This window comes from Nicotiana sylvestris, chromosome 3 (genome assembly GCF_000393655.2).
Source record: "Nicotiana sylvestris chromosome 3, ASM39365v2, whole genome shotgun sequence".
NCBI classification, from domain to species: domain Eukaryota; kingdom Viridiplantae; phylum Streptophyta; class Magnoliopsida; order Solanales; family Solanaceae; genus Nicotiana; species Nicotiana sylvestris.
The window spans coordinates 180,453,947-180,475,380 of record NC_091059.1 but is presented as its reverse complement, the minus strand read 5'-3'; the positions used below and the strand labels follow the sequence as shown (position 1 = coordinate 180,475,380).

Genomic DNA, 21,434 nt, shown 5'->3' with positions numbered 1-21,434 from the left:
CTTGGCACACACATTAGTAGACTGTATCATTTTGGGGTTGTATGATTGTTTTTGCTTAATTAATCATTTATGATTTTTAGTTCAACTTAAAGAATTATTTCAACTATTTTTTTGGGTAAAGGTAAATGAAAGTTTATTTAATATTTTTCGCGTTGGCTTGCCCGACAATGGTGTTGGGCGCTATCATGACCTATTATGAAAATGGGTCGTGATAAGAAGTGCTCCAAATCAGTCGGCCGGACCAGCAATATGCTGGCAGGCTAGCTATCAAATCATCGTTGTACAGCGTCCAGATGAACTATCAAATAAGAACGCAAAACGTGAGTATGAGCAACACTAAGTTAATCTATACCAGGTAAGTTTAGGTATATATTTACCTGTGTGCCCTCCGGCAGATCCAACACATCCCTGCAGAGGGGAAGATTATGATGAGCATCATACACTCGTGAAAGTGTACGGCGGAGAACCCACCTCCTGGCTAGAGGGAGTTCCGGAGGTGCTACATTAGGAGGTAATTGTGGTAAAAGTGGCTGAAACTGCAAGAACCGCTCCCAGACCCAAACCTAACATACAAAGTCGACGTCAGGTTTAAGATAAATTCTAACTATGTAGAGTTGGAACTGATGAACAGATTATTTGAATATGTTGTCATATGTAGAAGAGGCAGAAAACCACAAACATCTCTCTGAGTGCCCATGCTCGCCCGACACATCTGCCTATACATGTAGGAGAGAACAACAACACCCTGGATGTAATAGGGTAACTAATCTAGTAGCTGAATATGATGAAGAAATCTCAGGCTGACTAGGTTCCCTGAAGTGTTCGGGAACAAGACCCCTCCAAATATAAGAAGCAACAACAACCTCGTATACCGGGTAATATGTATCTCCACTGTATCATTGGTGATATCGGGGTGGAGTACCTACAGGTACTGTCTAATAGAGGTCAAAGACAACCGACTGGCACCCGACAAAAAAGTCTCATCCTGTGGCCTGAAACCCGTGAGCTAATACAACATGTCCAAATAATCATCACGCGACATAGATCTCATAGCAATAGGCAGTGAAACAGCCATGCTATCAATGGGAAGGCCATATAAAACATCCACGTCCTGCAGCGTGATGGTGGCCTCGCCAATGGACAGGTGAAAAGTGTGCGTCTCCGGTTGCCATCGCTCAGTCAACGTCGTGATCAAAGCCCAGTCGAGCTGCATCCGCCCGATCTCAATAATCCTATAAAATCCCGTATCCTGTAGGCGTTGGACTACATGCTCGTGGAGATCTCTGGGCCTAAAAAAATCCCATAGGTCATCCACTCTCCTAGCGCAGAGAGTTTGGGGCAGTAACTCTTCGTCCCATATATGGGCGGACCTATGATCGCCCTGTAGCACTAATAGCTCACGAGAGTAAGGGCCGGGATGTATAGGCGGCGTCCATGTCGTCAACTGTAAATTAAACAACATTAATTGTATGTTTGATATGTAATTGTACAAAGTATATATACCTATTGGGTTCCAGGCTCGATATTTGTGGCCCAGTAGCACCAAACTATCATGAATAATTATGTGTGTCAAATTCAATATTTTGATAATTTTGTGTGTGTTTGTTTTATAATTTAAATTCTTAATTTTTAATTATTTAATTGTACAAAGTATATATATACCTATTGGGTTCCATGCTCGATATTTGAGGCCCAGTAACACCAAACTATCTTGAATAATTATGTGTGTCAAATTCAATATTTTGATAATTTTGTGTGTGTTTGTTTTATAATTTAAATTCTTAATTTTTAATTATTTAATTGTACAAAGTATATATATACCTATTGGGTTCCATGCTCGATATTTGAGGCCCAGTAACACCAAACTATCTTGAATAATTATGTGTGTCAAATTCAATATTTTGATAATTTTGTGTGTGCTTGTTTAATAATTTAAATTCCTAATTTTTAATTATTTAATTGTACAAAGTATATATACCTATTGGTCCCAGTAGCACCAAACTATCATGAATAATTATGTGTGTCAAATTCAATATTTTGATAATTTTGTGTGTGTTTGTTTTATAATTTTAATTCATAATTTTTAATTATTTAATTGTACAAAGTATATATACCTATTGGGTTCTAGGCTCGATATTTGAGGTCCAGTAGCACCAAACTATCATGAATAATTATGTGTGTCAAATTCAATATTTTGATAATTTTGTGTGTGTTTGTTTTATAATTTACATTCTTAATTTTTAATTATTTAATTGTATAATGTATATATTTTCATCTACCAGTATAAGAAATACTTAAACTATAGGGATTCTACGCTAAAATACTCTACACTTTACTACGCTACAAGGTTCTACATTTTATTACGCTAATAAATAATCTAAACTAAATATAAACAACAAATACATTTTAATCACATAACATTCACAAAAATACATATAACATACTACTTTCGCAAATAAAACACAAAACGACATGAAAACACTAATATCTAAATCCTGATATTAACAGAAAAAATTATTTCTCAATTTTACATTTTTTTAGAACACTAATATCTAAGTCCGGATAAATATAACATACTAGTTTCGCAAATAAAACACAAAACGACATGGAAACACATTCAATCAACTAATATACATTATTATACAAGTTTCGACATAAAATAAATCAAAATACCTCGATGTAGTGTTTTGTGTGAAAATTTGAGTCCGAAAGAGTGAAACCACAATAATACGATGCTCTACTACGATGTGGGACCTATGTTCTTAATGTTTTGTGTGACGGGTGGGGCCCACATTTTTTTAAAAAGAAGATGATGGGGGGGGGGGACCAGAAACAGGGAGGTTGAAGTAAAAAAATGGGGAGGGCGATTCTGGTCGGGGAAGAAGACGAAGGGGATTATTTAATTAGGGGTATAGCGTGCTATATTTTTACGCATCGTCAGTATATATAACGTAAAAATATGCCACGCTATACCTTAACGGGAAAAGATTTTGTTAAGGTATAGAGGACTTATTTACGTAATTTGAGTCCAAAAGAACCACAATGGGGTTCCGGACTCCATAAGAGGCTTCATTTCCTCCTATAAACTTTTTTGTCAAACTATATCCTTCATTTTCTTCTAGAGGACTTCAGAGAAAGATGACTAGTCTTTTGACATGCTAATATCAATATCAAAAAAAGCCACTAAAAGTAGATTCCTTAGCTTCTTCCAAGTTAGCACATCCAAGACTATCAGACGAATCTGACCCACTATTCTCCCCTTGTCCCTTTTGTTCGACCAGATTTTCGAGAATATCCTCTTTGACATGAGAAAACCTTTCATTCTACTCCATGGCAATTGGCAGCCTTGTCTGCATGGCTCTTTACATCACCATTAACTTTGTGTTTGTTCCACCATTTCCCATTCTTAAGGCTGCAAGCTCTCTCCTCTCAAGGCCCTGAGTTCTTCTGCAAAGGCTGCAACATCCCAATCTTCGTCTATATTTGTTGTTGCAGATCTTGAACTTCCAGATGAAGCACTATTAAGGTCCCTAATAGCTTTGTCCAGATCCGGAGTACTGCTCCCAGACGAGGCATGCATTAGCCCTAACTTGCTCAAAAAAGAGCACTTGTAGAACAAAACGAAGGGATAGCCTCTCGTTTTGCACATCATGCATACAAGCATCCACCGAGAGCTTCTTGCAGTCCATCATCTTACAAAATTCTTTGCCTCTCACTCTTGCTGATTCCAGGGTGCTCCTTAAGGTACATATCAATTGCACCATTGATACCATCATGACCGGGTCGAGAAAAATTGGATACCATCTCTGCTAGACCAATAAATGCTGACAAAGGGACAATTTTGGTAAGGCATCCATCTACTAGCTTTGCCACCATTAGTTTTGAAGCTTCTGATAAAATCCCTGGCTTGCGGATCTCCTGAATTTCATCTCCATCTTCTAGCTGAGGTTCAGAATCCTTATCTCGCATCATAAAAACTTCTAATATTTTCTGGACGACATGGACATCATACATGGTTCCTTCCCCATTCGCGCCTCGAATCAAAAGATCATTTACAGAAGCCTCCTACAATTGCTGCCCTATTCTTTTAACTAGTTCAGGCTTTGCAATTTATCCAGAATCAAGTGAAATTGATGCTCTCAGCAGTTCTAACAAGAAACTACAAGAGACACAACCTTTCTCAGAGGGCAACAACCATACAATCATATCCAATATTGCACGGCATTTAGAGACTTAATTTAACTGGAACACACTTTATTAAACACCTTCTATAAGCATAAGCTTTCATAGCTTCTCCAATTACTTCAAAATAAAGAATGCCTTTGTTTTTTATAGTGACAATTACCTGCTTATATAAATCTACTTCAAGATCACTTAAGTCCTAACCCACCAATATTTTGGCACCATGCGGCTTCTAATACCATTCAAATTAGGATCATTTCTGTTCTCCTTTGAAAGCTTTTGCGTATAGGACCAATTCACTCTCTTGGGTGCTATAGCATCAATGCAGTGGCTGATCAACTTTAATTCTTCACACAAACGTGACTGAGACTTAGTAGTTTGAAGAACTTTTATTGAATCTTTCCAGCTCCGAAAAGCTCGAGTTTCGCAAAACATCAATCTTGTAAATAAGATTTCCTTTCTCAATAGCTTCTTCACTGTAACAGTGATGCCGTAACAAAACTTGGCACATATTTCAAAGGTAGTAGGTCCTCTAGGAATGGCATGAATGTGAACTTCATCACAATTTGCTTCACTTGCATTTGTTAGGATAAAATAAATAAATAATTCCGCCCAGGAATAATATCCACAGCAAATAATAATAACACAAGAGAGTAACAATGACACCAAATATTTTAGCGGGGTAAAATACAATACCCGAGTGGAGCAATATTATCACTATAATATTGTAACTTAGTAGTGTCAAGAAACTACTACAACTTTGAAAGAAATAACACTCTTTATTTAACACACTTCACTACAATATTACTACCACTCACTAATTATCTCACAGACAATAATCTGTGGATTACTCTCACTAACTATATGTTGCTTCTCTCTTTATTTTGGTGTGTTTAACAGAGAAGGAGGCATCTCTATTTATAGGCAAAGTTGCCAACCTCTCAGCAACACAAAATTGACTTTTTTCATCCGCCCATTCAATTACTTCAGCCGCCCATTCAATTTCTTCAGTCGCCCATTCAATTTCAAAGCCACCTAATTTGTCATCTTTTTCAATGTTTCACTTTTTTTTGGGTCCTACAAATCTCTCCCTTAATTTTGATTTTTCTTCTTCATTCCAAGTCTTGATCTCAATCTTTGAAAATCTTCAAACTTGAGAGGCTTTGTGAAGATATCTACAACTTGATCATGAAACTTCACATATTTGAGCTCGACTTCCTTCTTCGGAATGCATTCTCTGATGAAGTGATACCTTGTATCTATATGCTTGCTTCAATCATGATACACTAGATTCTTTGCGAGTGCCTGCGCTGATTTGTTATCAATACAAATCTTTGTAGCTTCAATTTGTGGCAAATTAAGCTCCTTCAATAATCTCCTTAGCCAAATAGCATGACAGATACATGATGTTGCTGCTTTATATTCGGCTTCACAAGTCAAGAGAGTAACAATGGACTGTTTCTTTGAACTCCAAGAAATAACAGAATCACCCAAGAAAAATACAAAACCAGTTGTACTTTTTCTATCATCAATATCTCCCGCATAATCACTATCACAAAATCTCATAAGACTGAAATCACTAGAAGAAGAATAAAATAGCCCAAAGTCAATCGTGCCTTTTAGGTAGCGAAGAATTCTTCTAGTGACCTTCAAGTGAGTAGAGGCAGGAGCCTCCATGAACCGGCTAACTACTCCAACTGCAAAGAGTATATCTGGCCTGGTACAAGTCAAGTACCTCAAACTTCCCACAAGACTTTTGAAGAATGTGGGATCCACTTTTTCTCCTTCATCAAACTTGGACAATTTTGTCCCACTTTCCATCGGTGTGTTCACAGGGTTGCAATCGAGCATGTTGAACTTCTTCAATATCTCCTTTGTATAGCTTTCTTGAGAGATAAAAATTCCATCCTCCATCTGTTTCACTTCTAGGTCCAAGTAGTATGACATGAGCCCTACATCTGTCATCTCGAACTCACGGGACATATCTTTCTTGAAAGCTTCAAACAAACTTGGGTTATTACCCGTGAAAATAAGATCATCAACATAAAGATAAACAAGTAAGATATCTCTATTAGTATGAACTTTAAGGTAAAGAGCATATTCATGGAGACAACGAGTAAACCCATTGTCTTGAAAATACTTGTCGATGCAACTATTCCGGGCTTGCTTTAATCCATATAAAGCTTTCTTCAACCGCAACACTTTATCTTCATGGTTTTTGACCACGAAGCCCAATGGTTGTTCAACATAGACTTCTTCTTCAAGATAGCCATTCAAGAAGGCTGACTTGACATCTAGTTGATGAATCTTCCACTTCATTTGCGCCGCCAAAGAGATCAGCAAACGAATCGTCTCCATGCGGGCAACAGGTGCATAGACTTCTTCATAGTCAATGCCTTGCCTTTGCTTGTAGCCTTTAGCCACAAGTCGTGCCTTGTATTTCTCCACATCTCCATCAGCATTCTTCTTTATTTTGTATACCCATTTCACTCCAATTGCTCGATGACCTTTGGGAAGAGTTGTTAACTCCCAAGTGTTGTTCTTCTCTATTGACTTGATCTCATCCTCCATGGCTTGTATCCACCTTTTGTTTGTAACAGCTTCATCAAAGTTCATTGGTTCTCTGTCAGCAAAGAGACAACATAAAAAATCAAAATTAATAACTTCTTCTGTGTCCTCATAGAGCTCTTGAATGCTCCTTGTCCTTTGCAGCTGTTCATTTGAACCTTCTTGAGAAGAGGGAGATGCAACATTTGTTTGAGAAGGAGGTGGAGTTGTGTCCTGCACAGGTTCCACGGTCTCTAGTTCTTCTTCATCACCAAAGTATGGAAGAAAATCATATGAAGTTTCTTCCTCAGCTTCCCAATTCCATGCCAATTCTTCATCAAATTCAACATCACGACTTACCACTACCTTGCCGCTGCTTGGGTTGTATATCTTGTAGCCTTTTGAACTCGTATCATAGCCAACAAACACATGCTTGACACTTCGATCGTCAAGCTTCGCTCTCCCTTGATGTGGCACATGAGCATAGGCTATGCTCCCAAAGATTCTTAAGTGCTTGACACTTGGCTTTCTTCCACTCCATGCTTCTTGAGGGGTTTGATCTCTAACATTTCTTGTTGGAGACCTGTTATTCAAATAAACTGCACAAGAAACAGCTTCGGCCCAAAATTCCTTAGGCATACTTTTAGCTTTCAACATACATCTAGCCATATTAAGAATCATTCAATTCTTTCTCTCTGCAACACAATTTTGTTGAGGTGAATAAGGTACCGTTAGAGGGCGACGAATTCCATGAAGTTGACAGAAGTCATTAAATTCGTTTGAGGTGAATTCGCCTCCTCTATCGGACCTTAGAGCTTTAATTTCATTGCCACTTTCTTTCTCCACAAGTACTTTGAAATTTTTAAAAGCAGCAAAAGCTTTAGATTTTTGGTTCAAGAAATAAACCCAAGTCTTTCTACTAAAGTCATCAATGAAAAGCAGAAAGTATTTTCTTTTACCAAAAGAAGGTGGATTGATTGGTCCACACACATCAGTGTGGACAAGCTGGAGCGGCTTGGTTGATCTTGACATGGCCTCCTTTGGAAAACTCCTCATTGCATGTTTTCCAAGAAGACAAGCTTCACACAATTGATTTGGATGGTTGATTGATGGTATCCCATGCACCATGTTCTTTTCTCCCATTGATTTGAGCGCTTCAAAATTTAAGTGCCCAAATCGCATGTGCCAACACATTGATTCATCTTGCACATTAGCCTTCAAACATTTTGCATCAATTGTTTTAAGATTCAGAGAAAACAATCTATTCTTTGCCATATGCACTTTAGCAATTAGAATTCCAGTTAAATCTCTAAGCCAAAGATGCATATTTTTCATGTGGATGTCATATTCCCTTTCAAGAAGTTGACCCAAACTTAAAATATTACTTTTTAATTTTGGCACATAATAAACATCTTGAATTAACTTGTGACTACCATCTTTACAGGAGATCAGAATCGTACATATCCCTTCGATTTGAACTTTTGAGGTATCTCCAAAGGACACATTATCTCTCACTGTTTTATTGATCTCCACAAACTTCTCTTTGCACCCACACATATGATTTCTTGCTCCATTGTCCAAATACCACGAGCTGCAATCATCTCTATCTTCTTCCTTGAGTGTCATAAACAACGTTGACTCATTTTCTTGTTTCTTGTCGTCAACAAGGTTAGCCATTTCTTCAACATTGCTACGACATTCCCAAGAGTAATGGCCAAATTTATGACAATTATAATATTCAATTTTTGATTTGTCATACCTTTGTCCATTATTTTCTTGGTAGTATCCACGTCCTCTTCCTCCTCTTTGTCCACGACCACGACCTTTGAATGTTTGGTGGATTTTAACTTCATTGTTGAAGTTGTTACCATTACTTCTTCCTCTTCCATGACCTCCTCGACCTCGGCCTCGTCCTCGTCTGTTTCCTCGATAGCTTGTTTCACCTCCATAATCCTTGAAGGATGCCTGAGTTTTAAGAAGTTGCTCCAATGACACTTCTTGTCTCCTTTTGATCTTTTCTTCGTGGGCTTGTAAAGAACCTTCCAATTGCTCCACCATCATAGAGTCTAAATCTTTAGACTCCTCAATAGCACACACCACAAAATCAAATTTAGGTGTTAAAGTGCAAAGGATTTTTTCTACCACACGGACATCTTCTATGTCCTCCCCGTATCTTCTTAGTTGATTTACAACAGCCTTCACTTTTGAAAAATAATCCGAGATACATTCGGATTCTTTCATTTTTAAAACTTCAAAATCAGCCCTTAGAGTTTGAAGTTTTAAATTTTTCACCTTGTCAACTCGTTGAAGAGAATTTTGTGAAATCTCCCAAGCTTCCTTTGAGGTGGTAGCATCTGCCACCTTCTCAAACATGACATCATCCAAACATTGGTGGATGAGCGTGAGGGCTTGTTGATCCTTCTTCCTTGTCTTTGCCAAGACCTCTTTTTTATTTTGGGGCAGAGCTTCCTCATTATCGGGTTTTGCATACCCTCTGTCTACGATTTCCCATACATCCTGAGAGCCAAGGATGACTTTCATAAGTAGACACCATTTCTCATAATTATCTTTTGTCAGACGAGGGTACTGAAAAGATAGCGGACCATTATTTGCCATGGCTCTGATACCACGTTGTTGGGATAAAATAAATAAATAATCCCGCTCAGGAATAATATCCACAGCAAATAATAATAACACAAGAGAGTAATAATGACACCAAATATTTTAGCGGGGTAAAATACAATACCCGAGTGGAGCAATATTATTACTATAATATTGCAACTTAGTAGTGTCAAGAAACTACTACAACTTTGAAAGAAATAATACTCTTTATTTAACACACTTCACTACAATATTACTACCACTCACTAATTATCTCACAGACAATAATCTGTGGATTACTCTCACTAACTATATGTTGCTTCTCTCTTTATTTTGGTGCGTTTAACAAAGAAGGAGGCATCTCTATTTATAGGCAAAGTTGTCAACCTCTTAGCAACACAAAATTGACTTTTTTCATCCGCCCATTCAATTTCTTCATCCGCCCATTCAATTTCCAAGCCACCTAATTTGGCCTCTTTTTCATCTTTTTCATCTTTTTAGATGTTTCACTTTTTTTTTGGGTCCTACAGCATTAGCAGCCAGCTTTTGCAAAGAGGTACTCTTGGATAGGACAAAACTTGTGCAAGTAAAACTTTACATCTCCGACATTAGCTGTGATGTCCGAGGCCAACTCAGAAGCAACATATCTGACATTGTTCCCATCTGACTGAAAGGTATCAGGCTTGGATCCAAGTTTCATGAACTTCATCTTGGCAACTCCAAGGATCTCTGTTTTCTTGTTGAACACTTGAGAAACTATACTTCCTTACTACTCAACTGACCACTGCCACGGAAAATAGGATGCATCTCGGTATCAGTCAAATTGGAACCCCCTAAATAGGAGACAACAAGCATCTATCTTTTATAGTTTTGCATAGCAGTTTTGCTAGAATCAGCACAAACAATTTTTTGGTATCAGAATTTTCTATTTTACTATTTCTTATCAAGGACAAACTAAAAAAAGCATCATATTTGAATTCATAGTTGATGTGCCTCAAATATTTATTATTGGATATTTGGCAACGATTTGAAGCATACTCGATGAGAAACATTTGTTCCTATATATAACAGATTGATATAGAGTACTCTTCTGCTAACTCCCTAGACCTACCTTTAAAGACGCCTGCTAGTATATGCGGAATACAGTGAGAGCCGCTTAAACTTGTTAGTATATTTTATTTAGATACTCGACCCCAGGCTTATTCCGATTGAGCATCTAAACACATCATAAAATGTTCATATTAGACACTTCTGTCTCAAACTTTGAAAAAGCTTCTGTCTGCTCGTGTTCGTCACCTGGATAAATTAACCACTTAAAATATATATCCCACCTCCTGTAATTATACACATCAAATATAAGCAGGTACTATAACAAACAAAAACAAGGCATGTCAGTTAAAAAAGAACCCAATCAATTAAAAACAAACTCCTATTCCGTTGAATACATTTGAAGGCTCTCCTCGTTAAATTGAAAATCATTTTTCCAATATCTCTGGTGGCAAGTGTCTAATTGGAACACTTTATTATGTGTTCAAGTGCTCAACTGGAACATCATTAGTTCGAGCACTGTGTAAATGGAAATAGTATGCTTCCAATTGCGATGATTGGAATCGCGCGCCAAATCTTTTGTTAGCAAATATTTATATGGAATTAAATATTCATAATCCTAATCATGCATGGTTAAGATGTGATTAATTAATTAAACGTAAACTTGATAATAGTACGGACATCATTATTCATCCAAGTTATAAGAACTTGGGGAAAATATTTATGGAGACAATATAGGAAACGGAAATAATCGGATTACAAAAATTATACCGTATTCTGAATCTACCTAGAGAAAATTTAAAACGGGCTTCTTTTGCGTGTAAACAATTCGTGACGGGGGTGATCAAACTAGTTTACTTTAGCAGTGTTTAACAACAAGCTTAGTACAGTTAACTTGACCATATGAGGTTACACTTTAAAAAAATAATCAAAAAATATCAACAGTCCCTGATATGGATTAGTTCGGAGTTCAGTCACCCATCTAAATATGTGGAACAAAATAAAAACTTTAGAGAGTAATTATAAAATCCCGCACTACAGACAAAAACCAGTAAGAATATGACAAGAAAGACATCCGTTGCAATCAAAACAACAAATAATAATTTTGTTCAGTGAAACCAACAAGATACACTACGAGAATAATATGGACAGTAATTTGTTCTATAGCTAGCCAGAGGATGGATTTGATACAACAAAAATTGTGAACGATGAATTAGTTAGAATTTTTTGATAAGCATGAATGATGACAAAGAATTACTGCCAGAGAACAGATATTAAGCATTAAACCTACAACAATACATAGCAGGAAATCATGTCAAAGTTATATTAAGTGATACTCCATATATATATGTGACTACAAGGAAATTCTTCTGGCAATAGCTAGCTAGTTTCTTTTACGAAGTAATTAGTTCCAATGAGAAACTGTTACCTAGCTAAAAGCTACTCCTATTTTTACTGTAAATTTCATCTAGTACTTCATTCAACAAAGTTATATATAAATTGATTGTTGCGTGTCTCTCCTCCCGTCGGCCATCGATATATCTGCTTCCCTTTCATTACTCATGCTTACCAGATTATATCTCCAAACTCGTCTATCCCTATGAGCATATCATCAGCCCAATTGACCTCCTGTTGGTAGTTGGACCAGTCATTAACTTGATGTTGATCAGCTGCTTGACATATTGTTGCTGGTTGTACTGTTGTGCAGTAATCTTCATCAGGTCCATGTAACATAGCTTCGATTGCTTTTGGAACATCTTGTTCCTCCATATTTACCCCATGATTTTTCTTTGATCTTATATTCTTCTTGATTCGGCACACAACAATATCCTCCTTAGGAATATTGTTTTCTCTAAAGAAATCATTCCCGACGGAATATTCTTTCATCAGCCAATTTTTATTGTGCTCACCTTCTTTACTACGACTAGTTTGAAACTTGAAACATCTTCTAAACCCAGCCACAGTTCCCTTAGCGTTCTTGATAGGATCAATACCGGTTTGGCCTTTCCATGTCCCGTTGGCGCAAGTTCGACGAACCCTTGTATGCTCACTCTTCTGCTTCTTCAACCGAGTAAAAATATAGCGAACCTTCTCTTTGGGATGATCAGAATTAGCTCCAAATATCTCCCATGGTGGTTGGTCTCCATAGATATCGGCAAGTTGGAAATTAGGGCATTCACTCGGCAAAAGCTCGCCCTTTAGGAACCTTTTCAGAAAGTTGATCAACTCTGCTTCAGTAGGGTGAAACCGAACACCCATGATACACCCACGGCGTGCAGCTGGCACCATCGACATGGTATATATGGTAGTCTCTTTTTCTTGCTTATAGAGAAACACAAAACTGAGACAATAGTAATTGCCGCAATATGCAAAGACAAGAAGTTCTGTTCTCTCAAGTAAAAAGACAAGAACTATGAAAGAAAAACCTAAACGAATGGCGGAAGTTAATTAATGTGAATGCTGTAATATAATGGACTATTTATAGATATCTGATCAGGTTAATTCCAACAGAGAAAATTTAGGAAACAAATTTTTAGGAGATAAAAGAAGTGTTGATTTCTGCGGAAGGTTAAGCTTGGGACTCAAGTTAGTTTTTTCCTAATCTTTGTATTAGCATTAGATGTATGTAACTTAAATCATTCTATACGTTAATGGTATTGTTACACTAGTATAACTTAAATCATTCAACATATTAATGATACTAGTAAATTTATCCGCGCTTCGCGCGGTCATAAAAGATATCAATAAATCTAAAAAAATGACAAGCATACCAATAATAAATATAAATAGAAGTTTAGACACTATTACTCTTTTTAATTAAAAAGAAAAATGCATTTATGTTAATCCATACGCTAATTGATACAAGATTGCATAAATTTAATCTCATCTTATAACTTCTATTTACGGTACAAATTAAATAAAGACTTCTAAATTATTTTTAGTTATACATTCAGAAGATAACTATTTATACAAATGAAACATACAGTTTTTGGCTAGCAATAATAAGTGTTTATAGGCAACAAATCAGATTGATATTAGAAGAACACTACAATGTGCATCGTTACGAGCTATTCCGGTTCCTTATTAACCCTCACAACTAAGAGTAGATGCTTTGAAATAATTATGTTCTTTTTGTTATCAAATCAAACTTTCACCTAATACAATAAGAAAGCATGAATAGGACACAATTAAGTACCAAATATAACATTGAATTCATCTAAGGTTATTCATCTCTAAGAAATCCAAGCATCTCAACACATTCTAAACGTGGTTTTAAAATATGCGTTCAACTCATAATAAAGATGAGTTTATCCGGGTAAAAAATGGTTGAACACAATTTATAGCCTGTTTGGCCAAGCTTCTTAAATCAACTTATTTTGAAAAATATTTTTTTTTAAAAGTACTTTTGGTGAAAAATAATTTGTGTTTGGCTAATTACTTTGAAAAACACTTTTGCGAATCAATTAGTGTTTGGCCAAGCTTTTAGAAACAACTTCTAAGTGTGTTTTTCTCAAAAATGCTTTTGGGAGAACAACTTTTTTCTGCTTCTTAAAAACTGATTCTGCTTCTACTCAAAAAAACGTTTTTCTTCCTAGAAGCTTGGCCAAACACCTCAACTTTAAAAAAAACACTTTTTAAATATAAAAAATTACTTTTGGCCTTGGAGAAGCTTGGCCAAAACATTGAACTTTTTCCGGTAGCACTAATTGTCGACCCTAAATCAAACAAAATTAAGCTTTTTTTTAAATATCTACCAATCAATTATGTCTGGACCAAATATAACTAATGAAATTATTTTGCAAAAATCAAACCTTCTCATATGCAAATGCTGGATAAATAATTTCAATAAAAGGAAAGATTATCTATTTTTTATACAATGAAACAATTTTTTTTAATATTCTTTGACAATCTGTTAGTTGCATATCAGTAAAGTAACTACCCACAAAATACAAAGAAGAAAGAAAGCAAATGAATATGTTAGGAGTAACATTCATTTTCTAACTTATCTGACTTCCTAATGAATCTTGCACATAACCTTTTTCCTTAATTCCTTTTTGCCATCTATTATTTTGGAGCATATAATTATTAGATTAGTCAAACATTTAGGCAAACAACAACCAAGAACTTTCCAAAATAAAATTATATTCATGCTTTTAATATCTGCTACGCGCTTGATATACATTCCTTCCACTGCCCAAAATAAAATAAAAAAGAATCTTAACTTGATAAATACAACATAATCCCATGCATGATAATAGATGCACTTAATTAAATCAAGAGGCAAGGGCATATTTACGCTCACAAGTGAGATTTTGTAGAAAACAAAATGATAATCAAAGGAAGCGGAAGAAAGAGGAGACCTTTTGTTTATTTACAGCAAAATCCAATTCAAGTTTTAATCATATTCTAGCATAGAAGAAAAATAATTGAATTTCAACCACTTATAAGTTCTAAGACAACTTTCTCCGAGAGACTTGCACGCTCCTAATGGTATTCCTCTGTGACGACCCGACCCGTTGTCTCGTGAGTTATCGCCCCATTTTCCCCATTTCCTATTTCTTTATGCTTCATTATCAGTGTTGGGTGTGAACGAGTTGATTTGGATTGGTTTTAGTAGGAAATGAGACACTTAGTCTCTTTAAGGAAGGATTGTTTTGGAAAAGTCAACCGGACGTTGATTTATGTGTTAGAGGGCTCGGATTTGAATCCCGATGATTCGGTTAGCTTCGGGGGATGATTTGTGTCTTAGGAGTATGATCGGAAGTAATTTTGGAGGTCTGTTGTAGAATTAGGCTTGAATTGGCGAGGTTAGTATTTTGGCGAATTCCGGTTGATAGGTGAGATTTTGATCCGAGAGTCGGAATGGAATTCTGAGAGTTTTTGTAGCTTCGTTAGGTGATTTAAGATATGTGTACAAAATTTCAAGTCATTCGGACGTGGTTTGGTCGGGTTTTTGATCGAAAGTATATTTCGGAAGTTTTTAGAAAATTAGGCTTGAATTCGATGAGTTTTGGGTAATTTGATATTGTTTGAGGTGTTTTGATGATTGGAAGAGGTTTGAATAATGTTATGAATTATGTTGGCATGTTTGGTCGGGGTCCCATGAGGCTCGGATAAGTTTTGGAAGAGTTTTTGGAAGATTTTTGCCGTTTGAGCATAAGCATGTAATGATCCAAAGGTTCATTTTTAGTTCTAGAGATCGAAATTTTATTTTGAGATTTCCAGAATTTAAATAATAAATTATAGGAGTGATCTGGAAAGTTTGGTCTAATTTCATCAAGTCGCGATTGAGTTTTTGACACGAAACATGAGTTCATTGTTTAACGAGCGAAATAGATATCGCACTGAGCAAACGAGCTTCGAATTGAGTTTTGATTGAAGGACTATGTTCGTATCATTATTTGTGACTCATAGGAACAAGAATCATCGAATTCCGAGTTCGTATGATGGAGTTAGAGCCATTTTAGTAAAACGAAAAGTGCTGCAATTTCTTTGGCTGCTGCTGTATTTATTTTAGCAGCGTGAAGAGTAACCGCGCGTGAAGAGTAACCACGCGGGTGAACAATGTCCACGCGCGTGAACAGTAACAATGCGGGTGAACAGTACTTCCGAAAAATTTGAGTTTACAAAACAAATCATCCGCGATTTTGGGTCATTTTTCCTCCATGGTTGATCATTTTGAGAGCTTCTTGGTGGAGATTAAAGAGGGATTCAAGGGGGAACAACTTGAAGTAAGTTTCTTGGACTTAGAACTCGTTTTTATTGTGAATTCCACCTAGATATTCTTGAAATATAAGCCTACAAATCAAGAACTAGGGCTTGAATTTTGAAACCAAACAATTAGGATTTGATGGGTCATTTGAAATCGGATTTGGGAGTTTTTGGTATGTATAGACTCGTGGTGAGACAAGGAATCCGGTGATGTTAATTTTCTGATTTTTTGAGACGTGGGCCCGGGGTTCGAGTTTTGTCAAATTCGTGAATTTTGATATTTTTCGATTGCTTTCGATTGGGTATTGTCTCTTTAGCATAATGCGACATATTCGTTGTGATTTTGGGAAGATTCGTCGCACGAGGAGGGTAATTTGAGAGGCAAGGGCATAGCGAGTTAGACTTTGACCGTCTTGAGGTGAGTAATTGATGTAAATGATGTCCTGAGGGTTTGAAACCCTGGAATTTCACATCGTAACGCTATATTGAGGTGACTTGCACGCCGGATAACGGGCGTAGGGTAGAGCACCGTTAGGGATTGTGACTTAGTCCGTCCTGAGAGATGTTTTTACCATGTTTTCTACTTGAACTAAATTGAGAATCATCCTTACTTGGATTTAATTGTTACATTTGGGCTTCTTGCTAATTATTTGAATCCTTCAGGGATTGATATCACTACTTTCGCATATTTTGCATACCATTTGACCTCAATCCAAGGTTTTAAATACTGTTTTGCAAACTCTGCCATCTTTCTAAGATTTGAAAACTTAAATGATATTTCGGGCTGAGAACTACTATTTTACAAATGCCCAAGGGGCTTATGATGATTTCTGGACTGAGCATGGATCGGGTTGCGCGCCGCAGCAGTGTTATATTGATATTGAGGCCGAGAGCCTGGTTGATTACATTGATATTGAGGCCGAGAGACTGGGTGATTATACTGAGATTGATATGAGGCCGAGGGCCTAGATTTGATGCCATGAGATGGCTTGATATTGCCCTTGGGCTGTAGGAGCCCCTCCGGAGTCTGCACACACCCCCAGTGAGCGTCGTCGACGATAAATAAATGGATGGCTCGGGCTGCACGGCGCAGTGGGTACTAGAGTGTACCATCATATGCATTGCATTACACTCATGCATTTGTTTTTATCTGTTATACCTGTCTCAGTATTTGGTACTCTGACTTAATTGACTTGTTGCTTCACTATTTGTTGTTTTAAACTGCCAGTTATAGTTTACTTTGTATTTTTCCATGATTTCCTATTCTCAGCCTTTATTTATGTTTATTACTCACTGAGTCGGAGTACTCACATTACCCCTACACCTTGCGTGCAAATCCAGGTACACCACATGCTAAGTGAGGAATTGTTTAGCTGAGCAGGCAGTATCCGAGAGTATTGAGGTAGCTGCATGGCGTTCGCAGCCTTGATTTCTCCCCTCTATCTCTATCTTTTATTCCGTATTTTTCTTAGACAGACTTGTAATAGGTGGATATTCTATATTAGAGGCTCATATTCGTGACACCGGATTCTATTGGGCTATGGTGTGGTATTTTAATTGAACTTTCACAGATTTTATTATTAATTATACACTTGAATAAAATGACTTAGTTAATTCTCTGTGATATTTATCTATAATCTGAATAAGAATTTGGGATAATGTTGTTGAATGGTCGGGCTTGCCTAGCAGTGTGTTGGGCGCCATCATGATCGGGGTTGGGGTCGTGACAAGTTGGTATCAGAGCCTAGGTTAATTGGTCCCGCGAGTCATGAGCCGGTTTAGTAGAGTCTCGCGGATCGGTACGGAGACGTCTGTATTTATCCTCAAGAGGCTGCAGAACCTTTAGGAAAACTTTACATTCTTGAATTCTTATCGTGCATCCTTGATTCATCTTGAAATGAAACTTTTGAAATTCCTTCCACGCGTTCGTATGCGCGCATGGGTGCTCAGTATCAGATGTGCCTCGATGGCTTGTGATTCCCCTATCGAGGGGCGAGGTGTTATCTCTGTGAGTTTATGGTGGGCCAGTCTGGAGGACTTGAGGTTGGATCTTTGCCTATGACGGGAGCGCCGAGGTGCTGATTGTGTGAACAAGTGTTTTTGAACTTATATGTTCGGTAGTGTCCCTGTTTGTGGAAATGATGGTTGTGGCTATGTGATGAGTATGTTAGTACTTCGAGGCGTATTTATATGATTTGGAAGCGACGAGAAGGGTCTGCTGAATGATGGAAGAACTAATAGATGCTTGAAGTCCATCGTGATTCAAGTTATAGCCCGAGTTATGGGCGTGTGAAGAATTTTTTCATGTCTCCTAGTTGGGAGTGAAGTAAATTTCATGTTGCGGTATGAGTACAGACTCAGGAAGATCAAGTGACTGCGTAATGCTTATGACGGTGGAAGGTATGCAGAAATGTTAGTTGGGGGCAAAGCAGGTGGGTCATCTCTTGCGGGGTGTTCTAAAGTTGTGTTATCCTTATGTTATCTATTAGAAGACCTCAATTGCAAGTGAATAAAATGTGTTAAAATCTAAATTGGATCGCCTAGAGAGTGGGCTTAACTGTTGTGTAAGTGAATGCGAGATTTGCAGAAGAGTTAAAAATTCTAAATGATTTGTGTTTCCACAAGCTTATGAAGGATCGAGTTTAATATCACTATGGTATTGAGGCAACAATGGAGTATATGCGTTATGAGTATAGTATGTTGTGATCTATGGCTTCGAGCCAAGTTGGGGAGCTTGCTATTGGTTAGCGGATTATGCGGTTATGTACTATGCTAGTTCCGATTTGATGCATGCTGGTGAATCGGTTCTGGTTGTGGAAATTGGGCCGATAATGGCACGAGTGAAGGAAATTTTTTGACAAGATGTCATGAGCTCGGATGAGCAGGAGATAAGTTTCGATGTTTACAGTAAGTTGGTATTATCTTCAGCGTCACCTAAGATCGGTGTTTTGTAAAAAGGGTTTTGCGTCCTGGTTAATAATTCTTGATCGCTCTTTAGTGTTAGTGCGACCGGTGGTTTGGATGTACGCTCCAGATATTGTTGTGGTAGGTTGTGGGAGTGTGTCCCATGGGAAGATTATATAAGTGTGGCATGTGATCACTTGATTGATTAAAGATGTAAACCAAGTATGAATTTTGCAACAGTGTGATGTTGAGTATAGTTTTCTATATGCTATTTTGTATGCCTTGCTTCCTGTTTTCTAAGGAAAGTCCGTATTAGTGCATGTGATTGGTAATTCCTTCCAGAGTTCGTTTTCTTTTTTTGTATCGCGTTCGAATTGGTAGCCTGTTGGCATATTGGGGCATCATATGCGGCTTTTGATTATGTCTGGGTGGCTTATTGCCTGAGCAGTTCGTAATGGGTGAGACGAGATCATTGAATTCGAGATCAGTGCAATCTAAGTATATGAAGTAAATTAAGGGATTAAGACCATTGTTTGGTTAAGAATGAGGTGATAGTTCTTGTCAGAAGTATAGACCCAATGAATTGTTGATTTGGCGGTGTTATGAATTTATACAGATCTCATCCGTCGTATCGGTATTGTAAGAATTTGAACAAGACCTATGTATGTCATGCAGAGCATGAGATGTGTAATGATTTTTATTCTAGATGGGATCAATGGAAGTTCTTGACTAGTTGAGTACATAAACGTTCATGGTTCGGAAAGGAGGTGAAGTCCTCATGTTACCTTAGGATGGTATGGTATATGCGATATGTTGTGAAGGGTTGAGATTTGTGTGTGTAAGGTTACAGTTCAGTTCTGAATGGAAATTCATAACATTCTTAGGCGGTATGAGCAGCTTTAGTTGATTAGAGAAATGAGCTTCAAATGATTAGGGTGAATGATCTTCAGATGATTAAGGAAATGGTATTGCTAATTGGAAGTGATTTGATGAGTGTATATGTCTCAGAAAAAGGTAATGTGATTAAACTGATAATATTTCGGTAGTATTGCGGCATGTTCTTAGTGGGTTCACTGGTGGTATTCGGGTTTGCTTGGTAGCACAGGGAAATTTTGAGTATCTGTCGTGGAATGATTGGGTATCAAAGGTGTGCATGTATTCGCACGGTGGAAACTGGAATCAGGTATGATGATTTGTGTGCCATATGGAGTTGCAGACTGGGAGTTCTCATGTACAGGCTAGGTTGTGGTGGTAGATCGTGTGTATTCGGCACCGTTTAGAGGCAATCGGGATTTGAAGGCTCGATTGGATCTTTGTTTGCTGGTATGTTAGATTTTGGATGTGATGTCGGAATTTAGACTGGTTGTCTTAGTGTTGAGTGATTCTGAACTATTGTGCTACGGGCAATACCGAAAATGCCACGGGTTGAGTGATGAAGTGCATTGGATTATGTTCTAGCAGAGTGGTTTATATTTCAAAGGACCAGCGGATGGTTGGGAAAGATTGCTTTCTTAATTGGGCATTCGTGATGGATGTCACTACAAAGGTTGCTATTATTAATTCAGTTCCGGTGTTGGGGGACTTTTCAGATGAGTTTCATATGGCTAGGCATGTTGCCGGGCGAGGTTGTTGATTTTGGTATTAATTTGGTATCGGGAACCGAATCGTCTGGCTCCAATAAGAGTTGTAGTAGTGGAAGTCGAGCGGGATGAGTAATTGGGTGTTGCTCGGTGAATAATGTACCGGTTATGTTCTATCAGGTTTGCGTGGTGTGTGTTATTTGTGTCACCATGGGTGTAATGATTTGCTTTGGCTCCATACATCAATTGAGCATGGTTGTCGATTTCAAGCATAGTGACTTGAGGTGTTTCCTGTGGAGTAGTATTTGGATAGGAACGCACGTTGCAGCAAAGCTGTATGGAAATATGACAATGCGGGTCAAATTTGTGTGTCATGTTTCTATGATGTGAGACAGGGTCTCAGCCTTCTGTTGTAGCAGTACTGGTGAGTTTGAGGTACAGCTCTCTTAGTTGAGTCATTTTCATGAATTGAGTATGTTCGGACTGTTTCTTATTGGTGCACGTATTATGCAAGTTGTGGCTTAGGCATGTATTGATGTGTCATGTCACTTGAGTAGTGTATTTGGTCAGAAGAGATCGTTGAAATCATTAATGAATGCAAATGGATTCGATTTCAGTATATGTGATGGGTAAATATTGAGGTTCGGTTCAAAATTTGCTATGGTAATTACCAGGAGAGAAATGACTTCATGAATGGTTGACATAGGAAATGGTTATGATTTATTGCGTGTTTCCTTTATCATTGGCAGTATGTGAAAGTGTTGGAATGAGGCTTTAGTTGTTAAGAGGTTTCCTATCGATATTCGATTATTATGTGCAACTACTGTTAATAGAAATTATCGTTCCGAGTGTTTGAGTTAT

The 21,434-nt window shown here is 37.5% G+C and overlaps 2 protein-coding genes across 2 annotated transcripts; both read right to left on the bottom strand.

Moving 5' to 3' along the window:
* Positions 1-4,110: 4,110 nt before the first annotated feature.
* On the bottom strand, positions 4,111-9,345 carry LOC138888436 (uncharacterized). Its single transcript, XM_070170299.1, has 4 exons — positions 8,673-9,345; positions 8,245-8,408; positions 4,266-4,345; positions 4,111-4,159 (listed from the first exon to the last, which is right to left on the bottom strand). The coding sequence occupies exons 1-4, from the start codon at positions 9,343-9,345 to the stop codon at positions 4,111-4,113; spliced, it is 966 nt and encodes a 321-aa protein (XP_070026400.1).
* A 2,598-nt stretch (positions 9,346-11,943) lies between these two features.
* On the bottom strand, positions 11,944-12,672 carry LOC138886947 (NAC domain-containing protein 78-like). The gene has a single exon (XM_070168633.1). The coding sequence runs from the start codon at positions 12,670-12,672 to the stop codon at positions 11,944-11,946; it is 729 nt and encodes a 242-aa protein (XP_070024734.1).
* Between the last annotated feature and the right edge of the window lie 8,762 nt (positions 12,673-21,434).

Coding starts and splice junctions, on each gene's coding strand:
- LOC138888436 (XM_070170299.1), bottom strand. CDS start 9,345: ATGGCAAATAATGGTCCGCTATCTTTTCAGTACCCTCGTCTGACAAAA. Junction 4,346..8,244: donor TTGTGGAGATCAATAAAACA/GTGAGAGATAAT, acceptor TTATATAAGCAG/GTAATTGTCACTATAAAAAA. Junction 4,160..4,265: donor AAAGCTTATGCTTATAGAAG/GTGTTTAATAAA, acceptor TGTCTCTTGTAG/TTTCTTGTTAGAACTGCTGA.
- LOC138886947 (XM_070168633.1), bottom strand. CDS start 12,672: ATGTCGATGGTGCCAGCTGCACGCCGTGGGTGTATCATGGGTGTTCGG.